General features: G+C 48.8%; 2 protein-coding genes across 3 annotated transcripts in view; one reads left to right on the top strand and one right to left on the bottom strand.

Annotated features, from left to right (window-relative positions):
• LOC144162316 (uncharacterized) overlaps window positions 1–17,728 on the bottom strand; it is a 35,323-nt gene extending 17,595 nt beyond the window's left edge. Inside the window, exons 1-6 of the mRNA XM_077692795.1 lie at window positions 16,812–17,728; window positions 6,430–6,497; window positions 5,258–5,478; window positions 3,576–3,736; window positions 1,486–1,594; window positions 1,233–1,278 (exon numbers count right to left, since the gene is read on the bottom strand). Of these exons, the coding sequence (XP_077548921.1) occupies window positions 1,233–1,278; window positions 1,486–1,594; window positions 3,576–3,736; window positions 5,258–5,478; window positions 6,430–6,497; window positions 16,812–17,338 (1,132 nt within the window). The 5' untranslated portion in view covers window positions 17,339–17,728. The remainder of the gene's footprint in view (window positions 1–1,232; window positions 1,279–1,485; window positions 1,595–3,575; window positions 3,737–5,257; window positions 5,479–6,429; window positions 6,498–16,811) is intronic.
• An 89-nt stretch (window positions 17,729–17,817) lies between these two features.
• On the top strand, window positions 17,818–26,037 carry Arf6 (ADP-ribosylation factor 6). Of its 2 annotated transcripts, none has more exons than XM_077692797.1 (5): window positions 17,818–18,093; window positions 18,496–18,604; window positions 21,590–21,693; window positions 23,958–24,156; window positions 25,018–26,037. In XM_077692797.1, exons 2-5 carry the CDS (start codon window positions 18,523–18,525, stop codon window positions 25,158–25,160), a joined length of 528 nt encoding a protein of 175 aa, XP_077548923.1. In that variant the 5' UTR covers window positions 17,818–18,093; window positions 18,496–18,522; the 3' UTR covers window positions 25,161–26,037. The 2 variants fall into 2 exon arrangements, with proteins under 2 accessions (XP_077548923.1, XP_077548924.1); XM_077692798.1 differs by having other exon boundaries at window positions 17,919–18,089.
• Window positions 26,038–27,099: the final 1,062 nt, after the last annotated feature.

Raw genomic sequence — 27,099 nt, 5'->3', positions numbered from 1 at the left:
CATGCACTAGGAAGCTTCTGTGTGCGCCTCTTTTCCTTACGCTTTATTTCTCCTTTAAGCATCTTTTCACGCATATTTGAAGTGCCTCAAATGCCATGTATACCGGGTAGCGTGGGGGTAGAAGAGCGATTAAATCGCCTGCCTTTCATTGCGCATTGAGCAATTTTTGCTTTTGCAGACACCATACAGCAGCTGGGTGCATGCTTTCGCCAACCTAGCGAAGTTAACACTTTCGGGTTAGAGCCCATCCTGAATTCCATCTAAAACTATCTTGCAGGATTAACCTTGCAGCCCCTACTAATACAGTGAAAGCCCGTTAAGTTTAACTTCATATTTTATACTGCAGAATATGGCCCAGCCAAGCCTCCCTAAAAGCCTATGTGTAGAAAAGCCTGTTAATTCAAATGCGAGTAAGTTCCGCCACAGATAATTCCGAATGACAAATGGCCATAGAAGCGCACCCGCAGCCTTCCCTTGGGGCACTGCCCCCTATAGAACGTAGAAAAACACAGAGAGACAAGGTAAAATCCAGTAAAAAAAAACAGTGGCAGTTTTTTACCCGATTAACTAAAACCCCAATGGCGGACGTCTTGGAAGACGTATTCTTTGTGGACTACGTCAATGTGGACGCATGCTGGCTGTCGTCTTGAAGGGCAAAAGGCCGACTGCAATCACGCAACTTTTCAATAATGAAAGTGTCGGCATGCCCTACTTCCTCCCTATTGCAGTGCAGCGTTGCTATTGTCAACTTTCCTTAGTTCGAACTTTTATTAATTTGAACTGAGATGGCGTCCCCTTGCGGTTCGGATTAACAGGCTTTCACAGTATAAGTGTGGTTTTTTACTCGTTTTATGTGCATCATTTTGTGCTCTTCACTGCGCACCAAGTCCTCCTGTAGAAAAAGCAGCAGCTATGCTTCCTGAAATGTATCGAGGTTAGGATGGAAAAGCATACTTGTAGCCAATCATAGCCAGCCACATAGCCGGTAGCTGCTTCGGATTTGTTTTGCCCAGTTGCAATGCACATAAATGATTCTTCAGCACCGAGAGGTCAGACATCCAGAAGAACCGGACAAGTACATGCGCAATAACCTGCTGCCTTTTGAAGCCAGCTTTACACAATTTGAAAAATGCAACTACTACTAAACAGCAACATTGCAACGCACGCACTACACCAAGTTGCTTGTGCGACGTTTACATGGGTGAAGAGAAAAGGCAGGCGGGCCCACTCACCCATGACGGCAAAGAACTGTTCCTCCAGGCCATGAGCTTCAAAGACCTGCACACAACACGCCAAGTGCCGGTCAGTTCTCGCGGGTGAGGGAAGCAATACTCCCTAGCGAGGTAACCAAAGCGAAGCCACCAGCAAGCGGTCCACGTCTCCTACTCGATACATGACAGCCACCAAGTCCAAGAAAAGACGACCCCAAAAGTTCAGCCGATGGATGGTAAAGCCTGCGAACCACGAGGAGGAGCGGCTCCTCACCTTGAGGAAGCTGTGCTGGCTCCCCAGGAAAGTCCGGTACCAGTTCTGGAGCCGGTTCCGGAGCCGGTCGTTCCACACCCGGTACGGCATCGGGTGCTGCAGCAGGCTCCTGCGAAGAAAAGTTGGTGCTCGACATTAGCGCGCGCGTACAATAGCAAGTTGACAATAGCCTGCACACGAGGGCTCGTTGAAAATGCACACTTGAACAATGCCCCGAACCACACACACTAGAACTGATTGTGGAGCACGTATCCCGCAGCCTAACAGCCCTTTCATCCATGTGAACAAAAAGAATCTACAGTTGGAAGACGAGCAGCAAATGATATGGGTCTGTTTAATAGACCCTTCGCAAAATGGCCAAATCGTTGGCGGAAAAGCAGCAAGCCACTCTGGCAACACTGTGCACCCGCTGCGCCGCCATTAGAAAGGAAGCGAAAAGGCTGCGAGCACAGAGTTTCTATGGAGTACCGTATAAACCGGATTATAGGTCGACCCCCTACCTTGAGGTGGGAAAAGTTGACAAAAAAAAAATAATTTGGCATAGAAGCGCACTCACAATGTCTATATTTATTTTTGACGCCCGTTCGTCACTGCCACTGACTATGCCTGCCGAAGTCACTCGTCCGAGCTATCAGAGTCGTCCGAGGATGACTGCTTCGCACTGTCATCTTCCATGCCATCAGGCGCGTTGCTGATGGAGCACTTTCTGAACGCTCGTGTAACCATGTCGTCGGGCAGCGACTGCCCAGAGAAGGACACCCAGCTTGACACGGTCGCAACCGGCCCGTATAGGTCTTTTTGTTGTCGCCGGCTATCCACTCATTGTACAGTTCGCGGAGCCGGTCTGCGCATGGCCTCTGGAGCGATCGTGAGCGAAGTTCCCGGACGAAGTCCCCCACTTTGTTCTCCAACTCGGGGTGCACCGCTTGACGTCCACAGAACGATCGATTTCGGGGGTTGCACGCGCACAGCTTAGCTTTCTGGCTCCGCCAGTACAGCACACTTTTCTCTGAAACGCCTAACTGGCGTTACGCCGCCATATTCCCATTCTGCTCGGTGACTCAATCACCGTCAGCATAAACGCCGCGGTGAACTGGCGTCGAGTGCCGCCACTCATCTCGGAACAGAGACGTACAGAAATGTACGCACGCACGCGTAATAGACGAGTAAAAGACGAAAAACGAGAGAAAAGTGAAATCAAATAAAGGCCTGATAGAGCGAGAGAGCAGACCGACACGAATGGCGATGGCGATTGGCGACGGACTACGCTTGCACATTGTTGCCAGACAACGATTTACATTCTGGCAATGATCGCTATATAAGACGAGGGGTGACTTTTGTGCGGATTTTTTTGGAAAAAAACTCGACCTATATTCCGGTTTATACGGTAGCTACCGTCCACCGTCCACATAATTGCATACGCGTCGTGGGGCAACAGACTCGTGAAGCCGTGGGCGAAAACGTGCAACTGCAACGGCGTTGCTACGACCTGCTTCCTTTTTAATGGCGTCGTCGCGTTCACCACCAGTGTTACCATCGCTGAATTTTCAGTGTTGTCCGTCTTTTTGCAAAGGGTCTATTCACCCTGCACCTTTTGAACCAGCTCACAGCGGTGCAAAGAGGGTTCCGCCATCCCGCATAATCGGCGGAACGAGACCTGCGCTTTTTCGTCTGCTTCTGTACCCCCCCGGCAGAGAGCGAACTGGTTCACGTGGTGCCTGCAAATCAAACGGACCCCATGACTCAGCCACTGGCATCATCATCATCGTCATCCCGCTTGCGTCCAATGCACAACAAAGGGCTGCCCCATGTTCTCCAGTGCCCTGGTTCACTGTTTGTCTCCTCCGACAATCCGATTCTATTCCTTTTGAGTTAACGGTCTACCTCTACTTCTACTCCCATCGCTTGGTGGCCATTTACTGGTAGTCAGGTCTCCACGTTAGCCTTCCATCAAAGTTTGCTCGCTGATCCAAAATGCTTGTTTCATGTCCTCAAGTGTCACTCCCATCGTCCTCGTGTCACTCAGCTGGCCCACGCTTCCCTTCTGGGCCGGCTCTCCTCCTCCTCCCTCGGTGCAGCACACTACTCACTTGGGCCTCTGCTGGGGCGCGACCAGCAAGCAGGTCATGAGCAGGGCGAGCAGGGAGCTCTTCTCGGGCATGAGCAACGAGCGCTCCAGCTCCGACACCGACGTCTCGGGCAGCTGCAGGGGCTCCTGGGACAGCCGCAGGAACTGGCACACCTGGGGAACCTGCAGCCCGCACAGACGAACAGGGTTTGTAGTCTCTCACTTCTCGTACTTTTTCTCAACCAAAGAGTGGAACAGCCGACTTAAGCCCCTCGACACAACTCTGTCATTGCACGGCAAAAACTTGCCACTTCAAAGGCCAGCTGCAGCAAAGTTTCACTTCAGCCAAATTTACTTTGAACGGGCAGCTGAACGAGCCTCAAAAGATGCCTCGCCAATCAGTTGGAAGCATGTTTCTCAAATTTCAGCTTCTATGTGGCCGAGATCTGCTGGTCGCTTGTAGCGTGCATGCGCATATTTTAGCCATCACATTTTGTATCCAGCAGTATTTCTAGTCCGACTATATACAGTTGATGATTGATAATTTGGACACCTGATTTTTTGGACATGCTTGATTATTCTGATTTTTTCCCGGCATCAGGACATTGAGCTTATGGGGGCAACATTTGCTTTTTCGGACTGCCTCATTTTTCGGGCATGTTTGTGGTTTCTTAAGGGCCCAAATAATTGGTCGTAGACTGTATACGACGCAAATAACGTTTTCAAGAGGTGAAAATTTTCACTGCAGTTGTCCTTTAAGAAGGATAAATGGAGCCCCACATTTGACTAATATGTCATCTCGTCTGGCGCTGCAGCTGATCGCTGCACAGGTTTCAAAAGCAAGGCACCCACCACAGTTGCTGCCTGAGAACAAGAACCTACTGGAGCAAACACTTCGAACAATATGTTTACACTTATCTGCGTGTGTTTCTACATAAAAATGATTCAACCCTATGACCTTAACACAGAACAACGTGGCCGGTGCTCGGAACAAGCTAACCTGCAGTCTATCATATGGGCCCATCTCCAGAAACCCCAACACACATCACAGACAATAGTGATAAGGACTCTAAAGCCATTAATGGCAGGCAAGTCACGTTGCTCAGCACTGACCAGCACACTCAATGTAGCCCTGTCCAACTCGCCGAATATGCCATTAGGGCTCACAGGCTCCTGGCCACCATCTGACAAGGATAGCCTGAAGCGATATTCCATTCCAAAATAGGTGCGAACCTGGTACTTCCAGAGCGATGCAGAACGTTAACAAAGCAAGCTAATGTGCCACACCCCACCTCTAAACTTACCTAGAAGATAACAAACTGCTGTTATTTATGAAAAAGAAAATGCACAGAATTGAGCTATGAGACCATTTTACAAAAAAAAAAAAAAAAAAACAGGTCTCGGGGAAAAAATATGCATAACATGCACATGCCCAACATTTAATGAGTTTGGTAGTGTAACAATATATTTGCATTGCTGGGGTTCGAACATTAAGTGTTTGTTCCAAAACCTACAATTCCACCCCTAAGCTTTCTTCTTTCTTTAGCAGTTGCAAAAAAGAATAAAAGGAGTGTCTCAAGCGAACAAGTAGGTGGCGCTGGGAGCCCACAGGAAATGCTGGGCTTGTAACCACCACAAGGGTGCGGAACCTTGCTGGCACGAAGGGAACACCCCTGCCCGAAACAACAACAGAGAGCCCCTGACCTCCCAGCGGGTGGCGAGGCGTGCCAGGCCCGGGCCGAAGGTGGCCTGCTCCCAGTCGATGGCGGCCTGCTGGGCCACCTCCTTCTCGACGCGCCGCTCCTCGCGCAGCTTGAGCCGCTCCTCGCGCGCCTGCGCCGCCTTCTCCGCCTTCACCAGCTGCAGCAGCGCCGAGCTCTCCCCGCCCGTCGGCAGCTGGCTCGTCAGCCGCGCACGCCGCCCCGCTGCACGGAGGATGCACAACCACACCGGGCTTGAGGATATCTACGTATTCACGTAGCCAAGGACAATGCAACATGCCAAAATCTTTAGTCTCGACGCGAGTACAAGTGCGTAATTATAAACATGGAACTGAATTACGGACAGGCACAATGCAAACCTCCGTATGCACCGCGAATTTCCGTATTTCTCCCACCTGCGTTTCTTATTGCGCAATCGCACTCAACTGACGGATTACATATGTGCCCAGAATGCTACCCTTTTGTCCTGACACACAACAGAGCATGCGCAGTTTGCCAGCAGCTCATGAAGGCAAGCCTCCACAAGCAAAGGAAGTTGAGCTTAGATTTATTCTTCACATGTGGCTCACGGGGCACCAAGAGACGAAGATGAGAGGCTGGCAACACCTTTCCCAGTTTCTGCCTGCGTGTGTTCTAACGCAGTCACAACAGCCAGTCCACAAAACAACACAACAGGTACAAAGTGTCAACCTTAGCATCGGCAAGAAACTAGTCCATCCAACAAGGAGGAGAGGCAAGTCAGCTTGCCGGGTACATCAGTGAACATTAGTGCCCAGGTTCAACAACGCATGCCCCCGATGCATGTTCAAGCACTTCCCCCTTACGTTCCAATTTCTTGCAAACCACAGGGTCGGCTGCCTTTTTCAATCCCCTTGGTATGCAGTCTTACAATGGGCCGAACTGCCCCGCCTCACTTTGGGGACAAAATAAAATTCGTGTCAGGTGGCTCGAAACGTCAACAATGCGAACAGCACGTCACTGCTGTCACAACTGTCACTGCTGTCAAAAGGTCCTCGCGAGCCTCTGCTACCTTCTAGCTGAATGGGGCAGCCTCGTGCAAGCACACTGTGTGAAAGCCATGCCAGTGTACACCCAGTGTACACCAGTGTACACCCAGTGTGAATTTGAAGCGCAGTCTGCCCCAACACAACTCACCTCGCTGTGCCCCAAGGTCCCGGTTCTCCAGGGTGGTGGCCTCCAGGGTCGTCTTCTCACGAAGCTCCCTGGGGGACAAAGAATGCAGAAAACAGAAGTGAGCAACTGCTTGTAGAGCCCGTTTTGTTTAGGCTCCTTCAACAACAAATCCGCTGTCCCAAGCCCTCGTCCTTTAACCAGTATTCCTGAAAAATCCTGGTTAAAGGAAGAGGCTGCCAGTGTTGCAGAGTTACCACTCCAGAATCTGAATGACTCCCGATTCATTCCACCTTTTCACGACCCCGGAATTGAATGGGACTGCAATGGCGACCACGCTTGAAGGAATGGATTGGGAATGGAATTAGCCGCCTTTTGCCAAGAATGGAATGGGCTCGTATTTTAGACGAGCTGTGTCGGTTTCCAGCTGGGATACTCTGCCAAGCTGGCTCTTGATCCAGCAGAGTTTTCACCGACCTTCTTGCCATAACTTCTCCTTTTCTAGGGAGTCGTTTTAGGGCTCTGAAGAATTCCGTAGAGGGGATTCCTGAACACGCTGACGACTGAGGATCTTTGCTTGGTGAGGTAGTTTGTAGTCCTGTGGGGTGGGTCCGAGAAAGCCATAGTCGGACGTGAGACATACCCAGGCAGCCATGTGCACTAATTCACTACCTGTGACCCCCTCAATTTTCACCGGGGTCCAAACCAAACGAATATATATATAAAAAAAAACAAGCGCTACAGTTTCACTAAGTGCTTGTGGCATGGATTGTTTACAGCAGGGGTCGGCAACCTTTTAAGGTACAGGGTCACATTGAATGAAGCCGAGACGGCAGAGGGCCGGACGGCAAAATCGCATGGGGGCAGAGGAGGGCATTGCAGCCAAAGAGAAAAAATTGAGCGAATTGACAATAATATTTGGCAGTAATTGACAATAACCTGGCTAAGTGCGAAGATGGGCGACAATGCCAACTGGAAGCAAACAATCCTCCGTTCTCGTCTCCCGTCTAACCCTAGGTCAAAACTGGCATGTCAGCCTTCAGGTACGAAGTGACAGGGGGGGGGTGGGGGTTTTGATGACGTGCTTGGGGCCGCATAATACTACCACATCCGTTGCCGACCCGTGGTTTACAGCACTGAATTAGCCTCGCAGACACACGCAGAAAAATGCCCAACTCGTGTCTGGGTAACGAGGGTCTTAAATAATGCCCTATATTGAACAAGTAGTGTTACGGTAACACCACGAGAACAAGCGAAGTGAGGCTAACGTAAAACAGGTGTGGACTGTCATACGATGAATGATAAACTAGACTGTTTCGTAACGCAACCCTACTGCCCCTCGCGCTGGCACGATAGCAGTTCTTCTAAACACTCAGCAACACTTTGGATTACGAGTGCACGTAGATGCAAGCAAGGTAGGGAACGACGTGCCTGTGCGTTTGCTACCACGGTGTAATGGCGCTGATGTGATGATACGCAAAGCGAATAGCCACGTAACACACAACAGGCCTTGCAAAATGAAATAAGCAGACAGCAACCCGTTATTCCTCTAGCGTCGCGCAAGAGCGAGCCGCTACAACACGCTGACCACACAAGTATAAAAATTGGCCGCGTATCTACTCACTTCGCTGCAAACGTCTTTGAAAGACGGTGGTATTCTGCCACCCCTGCCGTGGAGACGTCTGTCGTGTCTTGCCTCCCACGATATACACCGTGGAAGTTTGCTCAAGTCAATTCAATTGAGACGCGTTCACTTCTTGCGTGCCATCTGTTGGAACCTTTCCTTACCATTGGGCTACTGGTGTGCCACCGTGAGGTCTAGGCTGGTGTGTGAGCGCTTTTGCATTTTTGTGTTCACCCCTTTCAGCCCTGGTTGGTGTCCTATATTTAGGACATGTAGTTTGCAAACGTTGTTTGCAAAATTCCTAATAAACCTGAAACTTCAAACTGCCATTATTTATTAGCTATAGCAAAAATCAAACAGCCATGTTTCTTTAAATTAAAAAGAACACTGCGAGTTTCAGTTATGTATGCATGAATGTATGTTAACAAAGAATGAATGTTAAGAGTGTGAAGTGTGTTTCTAGGTTTAGTGGTTTAGCAAAGCTTTGCCTATATGATCTTCTCATTCAAGAATGCTGTTGAACCTCGTTTTAATGATGTAGTATTTGGGCATTATTTAGTTTATACATCCCAGATTCGTTTGTAACAGTATGAGCAAAAATCGGCTTAAAAAAATGGTTTAGATACAAAACACCATATGCTAGGCTTCAAATCAACTATGAACGAGGGAATCCTTCCCTGTCTTCTTATGACAATTAAATTTTAATTGCCTGATGACCTAATTAGATTTTGTGCTTGTAAATCGCTAATTACTTGCATCAAAAGCTCAATTTTTCGTTTATAAGCTTAAAGGGTCCAAATACTAAAGAAAACATACAGGAATTTTTTTCCCATAGGAAGAAAATATTCAGGGCTGAAAGGGTTGAACATTGCTCGCAAATTTCATAATAAACCTCAAATGGGGTTGTATAACCTGAGATTGTTTGCCATTTTCATCCATTAGTTGCTTGTTACTTGATTAATATTATTTTTATAGTGTGTACCCTGTCCTCTCTGGAACGCCTGAATGGCCCTGAGAGTATGTAAATAAATAAATAAATAAATAAATAAAACTACATGGACCAGAACACGAGAAAGTGAAATTACAACACAACAATGTGTGTTCGACAAAACAAGCCTGCGTTCTTATTTATCTGTAGTAGGATGTGATCTCCGTCAGGTGGCATTTCACAGCACCAAGCAGGATGAAGTTTTCCACGTTGTCCACGCATGAAGGGGCCTTTTCTACTTCCGCAGTTTTGGACGGCAGGAGTTTTTCTAAGTAGCCTATCAGCCTTCCTCACATATTTTTTTGTTAGAGCCGATATCGTGCGCAGCTCTAATGGTTTCAGTTTGTTATAAGCCGAATAAGTGTAACTGAAACAAAGCGTGGCCAACCAAACTTCCTATTTAGTTCACTATAGCTGATAATGGGCTATCATCAGTGTTCGTTATAATGAGGTTCAACTGTACCTTTAACTTTTGGCCGGGTGGATGAACCGAGGGACCAGCAGAGAGGCGGACCAAACATTTCGGGAGTAAGTAGCCCAAGAATAAGGATCAGGAATACTGGCCCTTCATGAATTAGACGGGTGGGTGTTCTGCACAAGATGTCATTGAACTGCTACCATCCCTTGGGTTTAGCGACGTCTATGCATATTTTTACAGCTCTTAACACATCTGATAACGCCACCCCTATGTTGTATTCATACGTCACTCGAAACGGCCAATATAGGAGGCCGTTTCTAGGTTGAGGAATTGAAGGAATGGAATGAGAGTTGCCAACCACTCCAGGGGTGGGAATGGACAGGATTTTGGCATTCTGTGGCATTGAAAGGAATGGAATAGCAGAAAGTTCGATGTCCTAGGTATGGAATGGTAGTGGAATGGGGCTGTCCCTTCCTCAACACTGATGGCTGCTATGTTGACAGGGAGCGACCTTTCTTGCCATGGTGCTGCAGTCGTCACGATAACGACAGCTTCGTTAGAGGAAAAGAAATGTGCTCATGAAGCTTGGGAATGCAGCAAGACTGCGACATATGTTAGAGGGGAACATAAGAGAGGAACATAGGGATCATAGTAACATAGCAACTGAAAAAAAAAAAAAAAAAGAAATACAAAACCTAAGTGAAAGGTGATATTTAAGTGAAGACTACCCGGGGACCCACTGTGGTCATGTAGTTGCTGAAGTGTTGTGCTATCGCTATGCACAAGGTCAAAAAATTTAATGCTGCGATACACTTATCATCAAAGGATAAACACAAAAATGTCAGTGTGTACACTTCAGCTCGCAGAGGCATGAATCAACCTGTAGCCCTCTTCAATGAAGTCCTGCATAGGAATCAACCTGTGGCCCTCTTCAATGAAGTCCTGCACAGTCCATGTGCCACTTTGCACAATGAGGACCAAGTCAAACTTGAAAAGTAACCACACAAATGGAATGGCAATAACACTGGCCTACTTTTCGCTCAACCAGGGCTACACAAAGACCCAGCTGACCTGGTGCTAACGTACATTTTTCTGTGACGAGACGTTGCCTGCAGTGACCTGGTGTATCAAGCAAAGCTCCCGTAAAAACACAGAAAAATTTCTGCTGCACCCATTTAACACAAAAAAGCACGTTTGTTCATAAACAGAACACTTCAACGGCACCAACCCTCACGGGGGTTCGCCACGATGAATGCTGGGCAAAAAAAAAGCGCCAGCACTAGCGCCGAGACATGATGGTCCGTAGTAGTGCGTCAGGACGCCAGAATGGAAGCTCGAGTTAGAGCTACAGCCGCACCTCATCTTTAACAGCAGTTGCTGGGCTTTTTTATCTCCCTACTTTGTTTAATGAGATCACAAAGACAACAAACAACTTCACTTTATTTGGAAGAGGCAGCACCTCACGCCTCCATACAATTTTGATTAACCCAAAACATTGCTGCCTGCACTTGGGATTTAGTGTTCTTTAAAGGAGTTTACTTCAAATTACCTACTTGCTACAGTAAAATGACGTAGCAAGGGCCCTGTGGCGTACTTGGTGTAGCAGTAAAAAAAAAAAAAAGTCCTGACAAACCAATTTGCAGCCACCGGCAAAAGTGGTCGCTGCAGTCGCCGGACGAAGCAACAATGGACAGCGACTGCTTGGAGCTGGCGTCCAAACAGCGTTTTGGCCACGTATGCGATGTAGCAAGCCCTGCTACCACACGCAACAATCAGAACCGCGTCTCGTGGCCTTGCGAAAGGGGCGCATTTCGGCTGTCAGTGCAGAGAAATACCCCGAGAAGAGCGCAACTGAAGCTTCGCTTCACGCTGATTTCCACCATGCTTACGTAGGATTCGTCAATATTTTTTCCAAATGAGTCAACCATGTTGGTGCGCATGTTTCGCAATGCCTGAGCTTGTATCAATCGTTGGGATTCCATCTAAAAGGAAACACGAGTTTGTTATGTTTGTAATCATCATCATCATCGTCCTATCTACGCCCACAGCAGGGCAAAGGCCTCTCCCATGGATCTCCACTAATCCCGGTCCTGTGCCAACTGCGACCAATTTATCCCTGCAAACTTCTAATTTCATCTGCCCATCTAACTTTCTGCCGCCCCCTGCCATGCTTGCCTTCTCTAGGGATCCACTCTGTCACCCTCAATGACCAGCGGTTATCTTGCCTTCGCATTACATGCCCTGCCCACTTCTTCTTCTTAAACCTTCCATAAATACACCAATTTGTTTGTAATGCACAGGCACAAATGAAAACCCACATTCTAGGACCGACAAGTCAACGTCCAGCCTAATCAGTCGCAGACAAGGAGTGCGAGGCTTCCGATTACCGTTTGTCCAATTGTCATGAAAAAGCTGCCTATGTCCACTGCAGGGAAGTGGCATCTCGCGTGCCCATCCAACTACTATTAAACGAGGTTAGCCGAATCCACTGCATGCTCTCCCTGCCCAGCCTTCTTTCTTCGTCACCAGATCGAGTACCCTGTCTCTACAAATGCAGCCAACCTGTTGTCGCTTAGTAAGCCACGACTGTTGTTACTGCTGAGCATTCTTAAAAGTGCCACCCAGTGAATGTTGGAAACGGAGGATTAACCACAGCTCAGGCAGAACTTTGTGGAGGCGGCGCTCCCGAAAGGAAGAACATCGTGCACGGGATGGAAAAATTTCTCATCTCTTCGGGGCAATTAAAGGAGCCATGAAGAGAAAATACAACTTCGTGTAATTTGAAAGAACTTGGATTCAGTATCTCACTCAGCTCCATTACAGCCACAAAAGATGTTTTTTTAACGAAAAAAAAAAAGCAAGAAGTATTTAAAAACTTTCAAATTTTGCGCCACAGTGACGTGTTATGAGCAAGAATGACGTCATACGGGCCAACAATAAAACATAATTTTCAGTGCGTTAACTGCACGTTAGCATTCAAGTGATGCGGTCAAATGGAACTAGAGGCCCCATTACAGACGTCCAGTCATGTGTCGTCTCAACAGGTCAGTTAGCCAATCGCACAAACAAGGTTCCGTGATGTCATAGAAAAGTTGTGGAAAACTGCTAGGGGGTCGCGACTTATTCACACGTTTTCTTCAATATCTCCGTTATTTGTTCGAAGAGTGCGATGATATTGGTATCACTGTTATCGGGACTAAGCAGCCTTTCTAATAAACCCAACTTGTATTTTGTCTTCATGGCTCCTTTAATCCCCCTTACATGCTTTGATTGCGAAGGCACTATGGCTTTTCTCGGAAACAATTATCCCGCACATCTTGACTGCTGCATCGTGTCTGCATCTCTTTATTTGTGTTTTGGCTCTCCTGACTGAATTCTTCGCCTCCTGCACTTCGAACTCGTCGGCGAATCAGCGTGGTCGATGGTGCTTAGCCGGCACAGAAACTGGTGGTAAATCATACAATGTAGAAGCGTTTTCCATTATGAGACAGTGCGAATCACTTCAACAGGTGGCACTTGACTCCCCTACTTTTGCCAAATCAGCTTTTTGTGGGTAAGAGGCACTCATTCTTTCCACGTGCCACGACATGCACATCTTCCAGATAGGCTGTGCCGTAAAGTGCCCCACGATGCACTCTTTAGCACCCCTTCATCAGTTGGCCAGAAATGAGAGTAGCCAAGGCGTAGGGGTAAAGCACCCGTCCTGCACCCCCAAAGGCCTGGTTTCGCTTCTCACCCGATCGAAACATACGAAAAGGTCTTTTCAAAGTTATTTACATTCTATACAGGAACTTCCCAGAGAAATTTCATGTCAATCCAAGTATTTTCGGTTCTCTTACTCATCGTGGCGTCAGCCATTCTTGAAACCATTGCTTGGTCACACCGCCGACACTGGATGTTTGCATAGTGAGGGGCCTATGCTGTGTTCATATTAAAAGACCAAAGTGGGTTAGCTGCGGGAATGTTCACAAGATGGAGGACGTATATTGGTCACTGGGCAGGAAGCAGTGCTTCACCATCTCACGCCACCAAAGTTCACTAATATTATTGTCACTGTTCCCCACCCGATGTCCACTTTGCACCCTCTCAAGCAAATTGCCTGCTGGACTACTCTTTCGGCCATTTTGTTCTTGGTTTTGCAAGGGCTTATTTACGTTATGGTACTGCTTTGTCGTTAGGAAGCCTTCTCTTATGTTTCATGTACTTCACTGCATGTCTAGTCTTCTAGTCTTGCTCCAGCAGCAGCAAAAGGTGAACAGTGATGCCTTTTGAGGGAAATCCCATGTCCTCGACATGTCCGCCTTTGTTTTAGCTTGCGCTTCTTTATTTACTTCAACTTTATTAGCACCAACATTCTTCCCTTTCGGGCTTCCCCATTATTTCGCTGTGTGCAGTACTATCGATGTCCCTTTCTTGTTTCACATTTTTTGTATTGTAATTCGCCATCTGTAGAGCATAAGTAAATGTCTCGTTTTGTTTTATGAAACCCCTTTCTCCACATGAACTCTTTTAACATTTCCAGAACTCTGCCACACATAAATGCGCCCCCCCCCTTTTTTTTTGCATACAATACTAGAACATATTGATATCTCAATATTTTTCTCTGTGCCTCATGGAACTCCAATTAGTGTTTCTCAGTTTCGTAAGTGAAATAAGGCCACATCAACTTGTCATTTCAGGATAGGCTGCCGGTGGTTGAAATACTCACACTAATGATGTCCTAAAAACACACGTGAAAATCAAACAATTGACTGCATCGACGCGAGCCTTGGAGAGGGCAATTTAGAGTTAATGCTGCGTTTCAAGGTGGAAGGAACTGTGACGGCAGTGCAGCCCTTGATTCAATCCAGAAATTCGCCTTGTCGGAATAACATTCGGGCCAATTTTATTGCTAAATTCAAGCAAATGACCCATGGGCGTTAGCAGGGGGGTGCAAAAGGGATGATGATGATGATTGATGATTTCTATTGGTTTCCCCTTTGTATCGGGGTGATGACATGTCATCTTACCAAAAAAGACTAATATACCTATGTTTTACACTTTTGGTTCAATACTAGCGCTGCTTAGGGCAGGCACAAAAAGCTTATTAGGCACAAAATACTTTTTTTTTTCTGTTACAAGTGGTAACTGTCCTAGGCAATATTCCCCTCTCTGCTTTTCGTCCACCAGCATTCTAATCTTCTTTTCGTCCCCTCGACAGCCTTGAAGTTAACTTCCTCTGTGATACCTTTAAATCCTAGGGCTTCTGACAGCCCAATATTCCCTTCATGTAGATTTGGATGGATACCCTTACATTCTAGCACGATGTGCCGCATAGTTTCTGTTTCTTTTCCGCAGACCACGCATACCCCATCATTTTGTGAATACTTCCCCACAAAACTCTTAGTTCGCAGGCAACCTGCTCTAGCCTCAAAAAGCAAAGCACTGCCCTGGGAATTATCGTAGAAATTTTCCTTTCTGATGTTCATCTTCTCAGCCCTGTACATCTCTAATGACGTTTTGGCTTCCATTTTTTCCCTCCATTTATTCGTTTCAATCTGCCTTGCCTCTTTTTTGGTTACCTTGGCTGTTTTGGATTCCCCACTGTTCTTTCCGTATTTCATCGTTAGCCTTCTAGTCTTTCTTAACCACTGCGTTTCCACGCTTTTCAAGTATAGGTACCTAAAAACCTTAGCTGCCCACCTTCGTTGATCCATTGCCCTCAACCTCATCTCAAAGCATATTTTACTCTGAGCTTCTCTAACTTCAAACGACGCCCAGCCCATATCTCCCTGAACTGCTTCGTTAGTTGTTTTTCCATGCGCGCCTAAGGCCAGACGTCCTACCGTTCTCTGGTTTACTTCAAGGCGTGATAGAACGTCTGATTTTAAGCAGAGTACAGCATTCGCAAACGCGAGACCCGGAACCATTACTCCTTTCCACATTCCTCTTACTACTTCATATTTGTTATACCCCCACAGAGCTCTATGCTTCATTATAGCTGCGTTTCACTTACCCTTAACCTTAAGTTGCTCCTTGCCCCCCTGCCCCCCCCCCCCCCCCCCCCTCTCCCAAGCCACACCGGAACAATTGACCCCTTACCCCCCTCCCCCCCACAATACAGCGGGCCTCCCCCTTAAGACAAAATCCTCCGGGCGCTCATAATATGACCCATATAATGAGGAAAACCAAGGAAACGTTGGAGACTCATGGGCTCCTTTCCCGCACTCAAGTTGTGAAGCTGTAGTTCTCATTTGCACAAATTGGCTGATGCGGACCAAATTAACCTATTATAAAAATATCGCATGGACTTCTAGCCAGAATTTGTAGTGAATAAAAATGTTATCTTGCAGTGACAAATCGTTAACCAAAAACTACAGTTCACTAACTTAGGGGACACCACAATGAATCAGCTGCGGGGACACAACGCCATCGTTTGAGTTGCTCTTACAACATGACATCTAAATTGAACGAACTGCAACTCGTACCTGCTGTCTGTTTAGAAGGCGCAAGTCATCTATCCACTTCCTTTCTGATGGAAGCGAAAAGCAAGAACGCCTGTGTGTGCAAGATTTCGGCGCACGTTAAAAGATCCCCAGGTGGTCAAAATTAATCCGAAGCCCTCCACTACGGCGTGCCTCATTGCCTGCGTTGCATCGGCACGTTAAACCCTACAATCAATTAGTCAATCAATCTATCCACTTCCATCGCCCAAAGCAAGAAGAAAGTCCCCAGGTATGTGTCATTATGCGGCCCTGGGCAACTGCATACTAAAACGCCTCACTAGATTTGATGAGCAAATCCAAACTTCTGTTGTCTTCACAACTGTGTCCTGTCAGTGAGCGACTGCACAGCCTGCTTTTTTGGCTGTCCCACACAGTCACAGGGCTCTTGCAACGTGGTCGAGTTCAAGGCCACCTCTTTAATCCCTAATTGTGCAATGATGGCAGCAACATTTACCATTCAACCAAGTCTTGGTTAGGCATTAATAGCCCAATTAATCAAATATGACAAAGTAGTCGCCTTCGTGGTACCCTTAACTAGTGGAAACTTTGACAGATGGCTGTTGCGCCATGCCAAATGATGTCAGGTGACACATTAACCACCCCTACATGACGCGACAAAGATGGAGGAACTTAGAATTCGTGTCCTCTGCACAGTGTCGTGAACTTTGGCTCGGTTCAGAAGGCGCCTGAACCTAGGATAGTAGAGCAAACGGTACGCACGGTCGAAATTTAGCCCAACCGGCTATCTCAGCGGCCAGGAATCACTGGAACGAACGCACAGCCAAGCGGTCGCCAGGCGACACCAGCACGCGCGCATTTTGACATTTCCCTCCTCGCACACGGCACCAACTCGCACGAGAGGAGCTCCACGACATGGTCGGCGCTGCTCACCGGGGCAGGAGAGCGAGCTTCTGCTCCAGCACCGTCTCCAACTTCAGCGCCTTCTTGGTCAGGTGGTGCTGGGGCCCGAAGAAGCGGTAGCAGTTCTCCAGAATGAGTCTCAGGTCGCGCACCACCTCGGTGATGCCGGCGTACGACCGCGCGTCCAGGCCCGCTCGCACGCGGCTCAGACACATGGGCTGCCGGACCACTCTCGCGTAGGCCGCGCGCTGCTCCGCTTCCATGGGCTCCAGGAACGGGGCGCTGTACTTGCGGCACGCCGAGGACCCCAGCCAGTCGACCAGCCGCCGCGCGGCCTCCAGCTCGGGAGACTCCGAAGCGCGGCGCTCTTCTTCAAGCCGCATGCTCGCCGGCATTTGCATCGTGTAGCTGTGCTCGCCCGTGCAGTGGTCCGCCGACAGGACGTCGATCACGTCGTCCTCGCTGCCCGAGTCCTCGTCGTCGTCCACGGCACCGCCGTAGTAGCCGCCGGCGGCCGGCTGCCCCTGCTGAAGACAGTGGAACGTCGCCGCATTCATTGCGTACACGCCGGAGAGGGAACCCTCGGGGCCGGATGGAAACGCCGCCGACGGCGCGGCGGCCACGGCCGAACGAGACGGGTCTCAAACAACGGTCGGCAAGTGACACCGAGGTCCTCTCTCAAGCCAGCGCTGGCCACTCGCGGCACGGAATCAATGGTCCTGGAAGACTAGCCCTGTCTCGACGAGGCTTGGCCGATGGGCCTCGGGGGGCACAATAGAAGGGGCACCATGGCCCGTGCCGACCGCGGGCAACGATCGGCTCTGTCCTGCCAGCCGCTCCGAGCTTCACTTCAAGGATCCTCGCGGCATCACCGATGCATCGCTGCCGCTGTACACATGCTAAAAAATGCTTTATCGATTTTGCTCGCAGCGTTCGCGTACTCGAACTTCCGGATCCGGATTCGGAAAAGCCAGCTTGGCTGTCGGATTCGAAGCCGGGCATGTCAAACGGCCGCTTTGAAGCCGCTAATCGCGCGCCGAAATTTATCATTATCGTCGTTTGCTCGCCGCGCAAAGCTCAACGAAAGAAAACCTTTTTACCCGTACCTACGTAAAAATTATCGTAAAAAAGCGAGTATGTAAGTTTAGTAAGCACCGCTAATCGGAACTTGTTTCTCTCCCCGTGATGGCGATCGAGGTCGTGAGGAATATGGCAGGAGTTCCTCACAGTACAAATTACCAATGAGTTGATATGCGTCTACTAGCTTGACGCGGGTACCCGTTCGCCCTTTTTATTAGGAGACGCCGCGTAAGTAAGTGCCATTCATCACTTCCCGCTGTCCTCTCGTGGCGAACTGCCGGCGCGGTGGCCGAGCGTGCAGGGACCGGGCGTTAGGCCTAGGCCATCGCCACCGCCGTGTGCTGCCGTGCGCTCGCGTGTGGTCGATGAGTCGCGTCGCCCCGTCACCGCCGCCAGCAGCTCCGGCAGCCGGCGCGTGGCGCCCGTCCTAGCGGAAGCCTCCGGCCGGCCGAGCGTCGCGTTCACGGCGCGCGTCAGCGGTGCCGGCGTTACGAATCCGGCGTCAACGCGGGCCGCTTCTGTTTGGCGTTACGCCCATTCGAGCGTTCGGCGAGCGGTCGCCCGCGGCTCGCTAGCGGAGCGTGCAGCGTCTCGGGGCAGGTGTTCTCAGCCCCTCCCTCTCTCCTCGCCTCAGGGACGCGGGCCGTGGTCGGCGGCAGACATGGGGAAGCTCCTGTCCAAAATTTTCGGGAACAAGGAAATGAGGATCCTGATGCTCGGACTGGACGCCGCCGGAAAGACCAGTATCCTTTCCTCGCTTCGTACCGTACCAGCCTAGCGCTGCTTCTCACCGATGCCGTACCAGGCGGAAATCAAGCGTCAAAGGTAACAGTGTTGACGCTAACGTGATCGTTTCTCGTGCCCTCGATCGTTTCTCACTTCTCTGGTGTGGTTTCGTTCTTTTCGATGACCTGTGTTTGCGCGATTTGAGCGTATCCGCGTCGTGCTAACGAGGGTTGCATTGCAACGCCGTGGAGGGGCTGTCGTAATGATCTTGATGCGGGTAGTCGCCCGTGAAGCCGTAGCAGCGGGGGTGTCGTAAGGTGTGCGTGACAGTGGCTGTGCAGTTTGCCAAGTCGCAGTGATTCCTGCTGTTGTGGCCCGCTGTAGCGCTCGTTTTTGTCACGACCACAACGCTGGGATGTTGGAGGTGTTTGGCAAGGCACTTGTCACTGCACTGTGCAATGACGTTGCACCTTTGCCTGCTCATTTAATGATCGCGGAAGAATTGATGATTTGTGCGGTAGTTAGAGCGCTTTGGTGTGGCACGTAGACACATCTCCGTCAAGGGTTGTTTGGACAGTTGTGTCAGTGAAACGTGTTAGGATAGTTTAGAGGGTGGACCCGTGAGGACGTGTGTTCTGGGAGTAAGTTGACGCTAAGGGTTGTATGTGTTGCATGCAAGGTAGGATACACGTAAAGTGTCATTGTTTCGTAAGGGCTCTATGTATTAGTTGCAGCCACCTGATGTGCGTTTGTGCTGATTTCCAGTACTGTGTGCGTGTGTTAAAGCACTTAAAAACACTGACAATTATGCCTTTGGACCCTCTTTCTGAAAGAGTGTCATTACCCTTGCGTCATCCTTTTGCTGATTTGCTGGATTGGCTGTTAAAACGCACTGGGAGTCCACAGGGTGACCTGTTCGTGAACAAACTGACAGTATTTGTCATGGAATGGGGGAAAAATCTTGTCGACTAAGGTAACGTTGAAACGTCGTAAAACAATGCGATGTCACTGTGGTGGTCCGTAAGGCGACCTCGTGGATTGCGGCTAAACGAAGGGCTCTGGACTTGCACTAAATAGTGCAGCGAAAGGATTACACGAGTTAACCTACACGTGCAGCCATATGGGAGAGTTCAACGAATTCACTTTGTCGTCCCTTTGAAGTGTGAACTTGTGTTTGTACACCTTTGTCAAAATTTGCTAGACCAATCCTAAGCCTTCTGGACCACAAAGAATTCTAAGAATAAGCGTTAACTTTAAATGTGGCAAAATTATTTTAGGACAGTAAAAAAGAAAGGCAATTAAATGCAGAGCATTTCAGTAACTCACGATGTCACCCGCGTTGACGTCCGTAGTCGTAGTCCGCACCCCTCCCCCTACACTATATAAAAAAAAAATACTATCCGGCGCCTGGTTTCGATCCCACGACCCTGCGGGCGGAACGCAAGGTTCATGGTGCTCTTCCCACTGCGCCACAAAGCCGACACAGAATGGGAGGCTGCGAACGCGCCTTATATCCTTGACTCATTCAAACTATGTCAAGAAGCTGCTGATACAACGCATTCACTACCACCAACTCCCCAAACACTAAACGTTAACGCAATACACCCACCCCTTATGCGACGCATTTACTCGAGTCCCCCTCGCGGGGAGATGGGCCCAATTTTTTTTTCTCTAGGTTTCCGGCGTAAAACATTTCAGCCTCGGTTGGGACATAAGCTTGCACACTGAATTTCTTGCGACCTGCGCGCACGTTCCGCTTGGCCTAGAAAATTTTGACAAAGACTGTAATTGGAGAAAAGAGGACTGTTGTAGGTTGAGGCGCGACAGTTCAGTGTTGAGGAGCCATTCTTGGCTGTGGAGAGCGGCTGTGAAGGTGTGAAGTGCATTGTGTAACCGTTTTCTTGTTGCAAAGGCTGTGCAGTGGAATCGGGGCTGCTGAACTTTAGCAAGCCACGAAAAAGGATTGTCAGTAATTTGCTCTGAGCTAACCCTGATTGACAGTTTTTTCCCTGCTTTGTTTTATGCACTTTGAGAGGCTGAACACACTATGACCATTGGGAATGAAAACTCGCCTTTTGATGTTTCAATGCCGGACGCAGGTGCTTAAATGACAGCGGAATGAAATGCGAGGAGGTTGAAGCAGAGTAGGAGTGTAACCCCTGTGCACACGTTGTTTTTTTTTTTTTTTTTTTTTAGCGTAGCTGAAATTGTTTTATTCTTTTTTTGTTATGTGTAGGCCTGAACAGCGCAGTTTCGGCTGCCTTAGTTCAAAAATTTTTGGTTGTGACCACGTAACCATTTTACAGCATGCTTTGAAAAAAAAAAACGTTAATAAATGGTGTAGCAATTTATTTTTTTGTTTAGTTAGTCAGTGAAGTCATTGTAAGTTCTTTCCAAATCGTACCAAACAAATAAAACGAAGCACCCTTTGGGTCACAGGCAAAAATAGACTTCCAAAAGTCTGTCACAGAAATTGTTTAGAAAAATTGAAAACACCCAAGCTCAAATGCTTTCGAGGCATAAAACCAAACTCCAGCATTGCAAGGCTCAAAAATGATTCAACAGCGTTAAAAAATATGTTGTGTGCACAATTGTGAATGTAGTATCTTGAAGTTAATACATTATCTACACCTTGAATGTCATTTCCTGAGTGTTAGTTTAGCATATATTAACAAATATCTAGATAGGTGACCTGCCTTGTTCATTTTGTTGTATACCTCAGAGCTTCTTGCTTGTCTAAGTAACAAATGTAACACTCTCTAAAGCTAACAGACGGTTCAGGCCTGGTCATTTAATTTCAAGTCACCGAGACGCTAATGAAATGAATCGATACGGCTGAAAGCATGTGCAGGTTACCAGCCGGCACGGTGAAAGGTATCGCCACGTTTCTTTTTATAAGACCCTGCTCGTCCTTTGTTGAGGTTACTGTAGCAGCGTGTCAGCTTCGTGGCATTACGGATGTTGTGGGGGTGGCTTCTTCCTTGACTCGCCGTCCACCCTAGCCATCCTGTACAAGCTGAAGTTGGGCCAGTCCGTGACCACCATTCCCACGGTGGGCTTCAACGTGGAGACAGTCACCTACAAAAATGTCAAATTCAATGTCTGGGTGAGTGCGGACTTCCTTTCTTGCGTGAGAAGAAAAAAAAAAAAACAGCCACTGCATTCAGGTTGGGGGTCACTGTAACAGGTGGGGGGGGGGCACATAGCTTTGGACGCAGTTGCCTACTTGGGTATGTGTCTCTTGAAGTTATGTAAGAGACCCGCCGTGGCGGCTGCTTTTGTGATGGAGGCCAAAAGCAAAAACGCCCGTGTGCGAGATTTCGGAGCACATTAAAGATCCCCAGGTGGTTAAAATTGATCTGGAGCCCTCCACCACGACACACCTCATCGCCAGTGTAGCGTCGGTGTGTCATAACCTCATAATCATCGACCCCAGCCGCGGTGGCTGCTTTTCAGGTGTAGACGGAAAGCAGAAAGGCCCTTGCATGGGGGCTTTGGTGCATGTTAAACATTTCCAGGTGGTCAAAATTGATCCGCTTCGGCGTGTTAAACTGCCAAAATATGAAATTTTGGAGCTGGGAAATGGGAACATAGTGGTTGCATACAACTGTGGAAAGCACTCCTGGCCCCTGTTCTGGTGCACCTATTCTAGGATGCTGCAGCTGGCCGCTGTTAGTGATTCTGAACTCTTTCGTGACCGCGGGAAAATTGACTGATTTTTAGGGGTCCAAGAAAGCATTTTTTTTCTGCTAAACAAATTGGTAAGGTACTAATTGCAGAAACACAAAATGCAGATTAATGGCCTTTTTGAATGTTTTCATATATCATAGTTGCGAAAAAAAAATCAATCAAAATTTTTGTGAAGTTGTCGAAGAAAATTATAAAAAAAGGAGTTTTGTACAACAAACCACTGGTAGTAGAAAAAAATTAGACTATACTTTTTGTAGGGAAACATTCAAAAAACACGCCCTAGAAAAAATGTCGACTTTCGTGGAACAGTTTGTCAGATATAAAAAATAATATTAGCACGCGTGGTGCTCGTGCCATGCGGTGAAGCCCAACCTCCATTTCTAAATGTGCAATTTCGGGTGGTTCCCTGCAAGAAATCTGGCGATTTAACATTATCATAGGCACCAATTTGCCCCCACATGACGTAACAACATCTTGTCAATGACTGACTTTGCATTTACGGCCAGTAGAGTATTTGGTACAAGCACGCGATGCAGAAAAAACATGCATGAAGTTGAAAACGGAACTCCGTGGTTGACGCTTGAGCATGATAATCAAGCTAATCCTAGACAACCAGGAAAGCTAAGAATAACCAGCGGAACTTTAGTTCACGCTACGTATATCCTGGCATAGCCGAGCTAAGCCCCTGCTAATTTTTTTTTAAATGAAACGGTACAAAACTTATTGGAGACTGTGTCCAAATAGGCAGTTCAACTAATCAGCAACACTAGACCCCCAGAAATACCCTTGTATAAAAACTAAACATGCGGGCAAACAGCTGGCGGTGTGTAAAGCTGATAGGAGCGCTCTCCTCGTCGGAAAAGATATCTGCCGGCTGGGTGTTATCTTTTGACTTGCATCGGAAGTTTGACTCGCATCGCAGAAATCGGGTCAGGGTTGGGCAAAATCAGGAGCGGTATGCTTTTTTCGAGGATCAGTCATGGATGCTCAAGGTGCCGTAGCAGGTAGGCTTGAAGTTGGGTAACTGCGTAGTAGCGCCAAATATGAATTCGCGATGGAGAACTGAAACTGTTGTAAACTGTTCGTGAATGGTCCTGTGATAAATAGAATTACAGCACAACTTAGAACAACATGAGCAAAGGCAATAAAGCTGCCTAAAATCATAATGCAAACAGGCACTGCTTGACATTTGCAGCCAATTTTAGGGATTATTACGGTCGGAGTGCAAACCTGACGATGGAAAATCGTTTGTTGATTCACCATTTGTGCCCTGATAACAAAAACCAAACACTGATGCAGAGTAATTATGAGTGGCAAGCATTCTTTGTTGTTAGCTGTGACGCGCGATGACCACACCCCTTTTCCACACCCGGGTGATGCAAATGCGTGCCAAAAATCATGTTTTTGTTGCAAAAATGAAAACGGAGCTTATTTTGATTGGGCATTTTCTGAGCTAACTCCAAATAGCTTTACTTGTTCTAGCAACTCCTGGAACGCTATGGAAAGGGGGCTCCCTAGGTATCGTTCATATTGAACGATTTTGAATAGGCGCAGTAATGAAAGAGTTAAGAGCGCAGGTTTCAAGTCTGTGGTGTTAGAGAAGGGCCCCCTTTTAGTTGCGGGCTGAAAATTCATCACGTTCCGCAGGTGGGGAAGGCTAATGTTAACACGCACTCGCAGGACGTGGGGGGCCAGGACAAGATCCGGCCGCTGTGGCGGCACTACTACACGGGCACGCAGGGCCTCATCTTCGTGGTGGATTGCGCCGACCGGGACCGCATCGACGAGGCCCGCCAGGAGCTGCACAAGATCATCAACGACCGGGAGATGCGCGACGCCATCATCCTCGTCTTCGCCAACAAGCAGGACCTGCCCGACGGTGAGACATGGAACTAGCCGAGCCATTGCGTTTCAGGTGTTGTTCAAAATCAGCAAGCAGGCTGGTGGGATGTCAAAATTGCCGCGTGCAGCACATTGGGTTGTCGTGCTCAGGCCATGGCTGGTCACCAGAGATACTTGAGGAGGTTTTCCTTAGTACAGATATCATGCTACGTGCGGCGGATCAGAGGGAGGCTCTGAGAGAAAGGGCGATGCGGCGCACGCTGAGGGAGAGAAACAGCTTCGCTAGAGGCACGGGCAGTGCAAGATGCCTTGACAGGTGAAGGTACTGGCGGGGGAAAACAACATGCTTGTAGCAATGGCCAGCGAGAGGAACGAGCCTGGGGGCTGGTCAGCCAATGACGGGTGGGGCTGGGAAGTTCAGCAGAAGGTCCGACGGGCTTTCGTCTCCACATCCTTACAAAGTTGAAAGCATCCCCCAATGATTTTCTTTCGACGTACAGCAGGAGCAGCCGCAAGTTCTTGACTTTCAACTTCCACTGTCTGGTGGATTAATGGCAAGCTAATACACTTGCCCCTGTTTTCCCACAGAGCAGGGGCGCCAACTGTGGACCAGTTTTTCATGCGTGGGGCGTGTGGTGTATTCTGATTAACTCTGAGTATTCCTGCCTTTGTCATCAAGAAGGCATCTTGCAAGCCAAACCAAGGAGGAAAGGAAAGCATCTAGCTGCTATGGCAGCTCCCTGTAGTATATATTGGTGCAAAACTGTGTGTTGTTAAGTGCCCGCGTTGCCCCCTCTGTTATAGGTGATTATAAACCGGAAAATGTGGGAGGCTTCACGAATGAGCCTTTGCGGTGGAACCGGCAGAGGCGGGCTAAGCGTGCCTCCTTCCCCCGCAGCCATGAAGCCGCACGAAATCCAGGAGAAGCTCGGGTTGACTCGGATTCGTGACCGCAACTGGTACGTGCAGCCGGCGTGTGCCACGACGGGCGACGGCCTCTTCGAGGGGCTCACCTGGCTCACCTCGAACCACAAGTCCTGAGGCTGGGCCTGCCGCGTGCCACAGGACGGCTCGCCCTCAAGCACAGGCCTGCTGGCCGCCGGCACGGCAGCCCCCCACCACTGCCCGCAAGGGGAGGCCGCAGGAGGAGGAGGGGGCGGCAGTGCTGCCTGCGCAACCACCGGCGCCCTTCTTCGCCACAGCCTGCCGCCGCCGCAAGCTTTTCTCTCTCTCCTAGTGCTGCTGCTGCTGCCGGTGTGAAATACAGTTGTTAGAGACAAGTCCTGCTCCTCTGTCGGGCAGGGGGTTTGGCTAGAGACCCTAGGCGCAGCCCAGTCGGACCCCCCTCCCTTCCTTTCGTTGTTTCTCTTCTTTTAGCTGTAATATACGTGTACATGGTGTCGAGGCACTGTAGGCAGTGTGTGTCCCCCTGTGGGGGAGCTGGATCGACGAGTGGCTAGCTGGGAAAGCGGAAACGGCACGCGAAACCGCTGGTGGCACAATGAAACTGTGTGGGACGAAGTGCTCTTATGGTGCCGTGGACGTTTCGCAGAATACTAGGATGCAACGCGAAGAAGGCAGGCCTTTTATTTTTTCCTTTCGCCGCAGGGGGAGGGGGGGGTGATCAGCCGTTTTTCTTCCTTTCTTTCCACGCTATCTCCACCACCAGGCAGGGCTGTCCGTGTGTGCCTTTAGGTGCTTCTGTGTGGACGGCCTGCCTGCCTATGAACTTCTTTGCCGGGGAGGCTGGTGCAGACTGCTTCCCCTCACCTCTTAGCGTCACCAGAGCTTGCGTCACACACGCTGTACCAGATTTTAGCAATGGGCTGCCTCCTTTCTTTTTTTTTTTTGTATATTGTTGGGTTGTACATATCAGTTTTGACCAGCGGGCAAATAAAACTTTGTTCCTGAGCGCTTCCTCGATGGTCTGTGCTGGTTGTGCTTGTGCAATCTCCTTGGTCACAGCCATGGGTGTCCACTGTTTTTTGTTATTGTTGTTTTTCTTGCCTTGAACGGCATGACTGTTGGAGAGCTTGGCACAGCATTGCAGTCTTGAGAAGCTCTTGCGGAATAGCACCACCTAAAAGAGACCCTACCCTGAATCTCTCAAGCTAACCAGGTGGGGGGAGGTGCTGTCAGTGGTGCTCAAACACTGATCTCGTGCACGTTAAACAAATACAAGTGCAAGTTTTAGGTAAACCAGAACAGATGGCCGAAAAGAATCTGATCTAACTTCCCTTTGCAGCAAGGGTGTACCTCAAGGTGCTGTCCTGTACCCCTTGCTGTTTAACATAGCCCTCATTGAGTTGTCTGCTCCTGGCTGCCATAGCAGGCATATCATGGATCAGTGGGGGACATGAAAAGAAGCCTACAACAGGTGGCTGACATTGTCAATCGGTATGCACAGCAGTGTGGCTCAGCGAGCTTGCTGCAGAAATTAGAGCTGCTGATAATTCCAGCGTGGAGGAGACTCCCTTCTGGGTCTCTAACCATCTTGCTGCATATGGATAGCCATCTAATTGTTGCGACCTTACAAGTCAACATTTAGGGTCGAAGCCCTTGTACACAAGGCCTACAAACTAGCATGGGGACTACTCGTCACCACTTCGATGCAGGAACTCCTACATTTGGGAGTTCACAGTACCGTAGATGATGGACTCGCTCATCATTTGAGCCAGCTCGGGTCTCAACTCTACCTCTACTGGTAGAGCCTAGAGCCACTATCTTATTTAGTGGCTCTAGTAGAGCCATTTTGCCTCAACTGTGTCTGCGCTCTCTGCTTCAACAATTTCAGGCTGATGTGACTTGGCTTTCCGAATAAGATACACCAGTTCATCGATGTGGCCTCGGAACATGCATTCAACTGTAATAGATTGCTGGTCAACAGGCTAGTTGGTTCACGATTTTCCCAGTGGTACAAGATGCTGCACAAATGCCAGAAGGAATGCACAGACGGCCACTGTACTTGCAAACTAGCACA

The sequence above is a fragment of the Haemaphysalis longicornis genome, unplaced genomic scaffold (assembly GCF_048455015.1).
Source record: "Haemaphysalis longicornis isolate Haplotype H1 unplaced genomic scaffold, Haemaphysalis longicornis Haplotype H1 scaffold_12, whole genome shotgun sequence".
NCBI lineage: Eukaryota > Metazoa > Arthropoda > Arachnida > Ixodida > Ixodidae > Haemaphysalis > Haemaphysalis longicornis.
Note: the sequence above shows the minus strand (reverse complement) of the source record. Positions and strands in the feature narration are given on the sequence as shown.

What these genes read in the sequence shown, in the direction of transcription:
- Arf6 (XM_077692797.1), top strand. Translation starts at nt 18,523, where the DNA reads ATGGGGAAGCTCCTGTCCAAAATTTTCGGGAACAAGGAAATGAGGATC. An exon ending in ATGTCAAATTCAATGTCTGG is followed by an intron (nt 21,694 to 23,957) that starts GTGAGTGCGGAC and finishes ACGCACTCGCAG; the next exon opens with GACGTGGGGGGCCAGGACAA. An exon ending in CAAGCAGGACCTGCCCGACG is followed by an intron (nt 24,157 to 25,017) that starts GTGAGACATGGA and finishes CTTCCCCCGCAG; the next exon opens with CCATGAAGCCGCACGAAATC.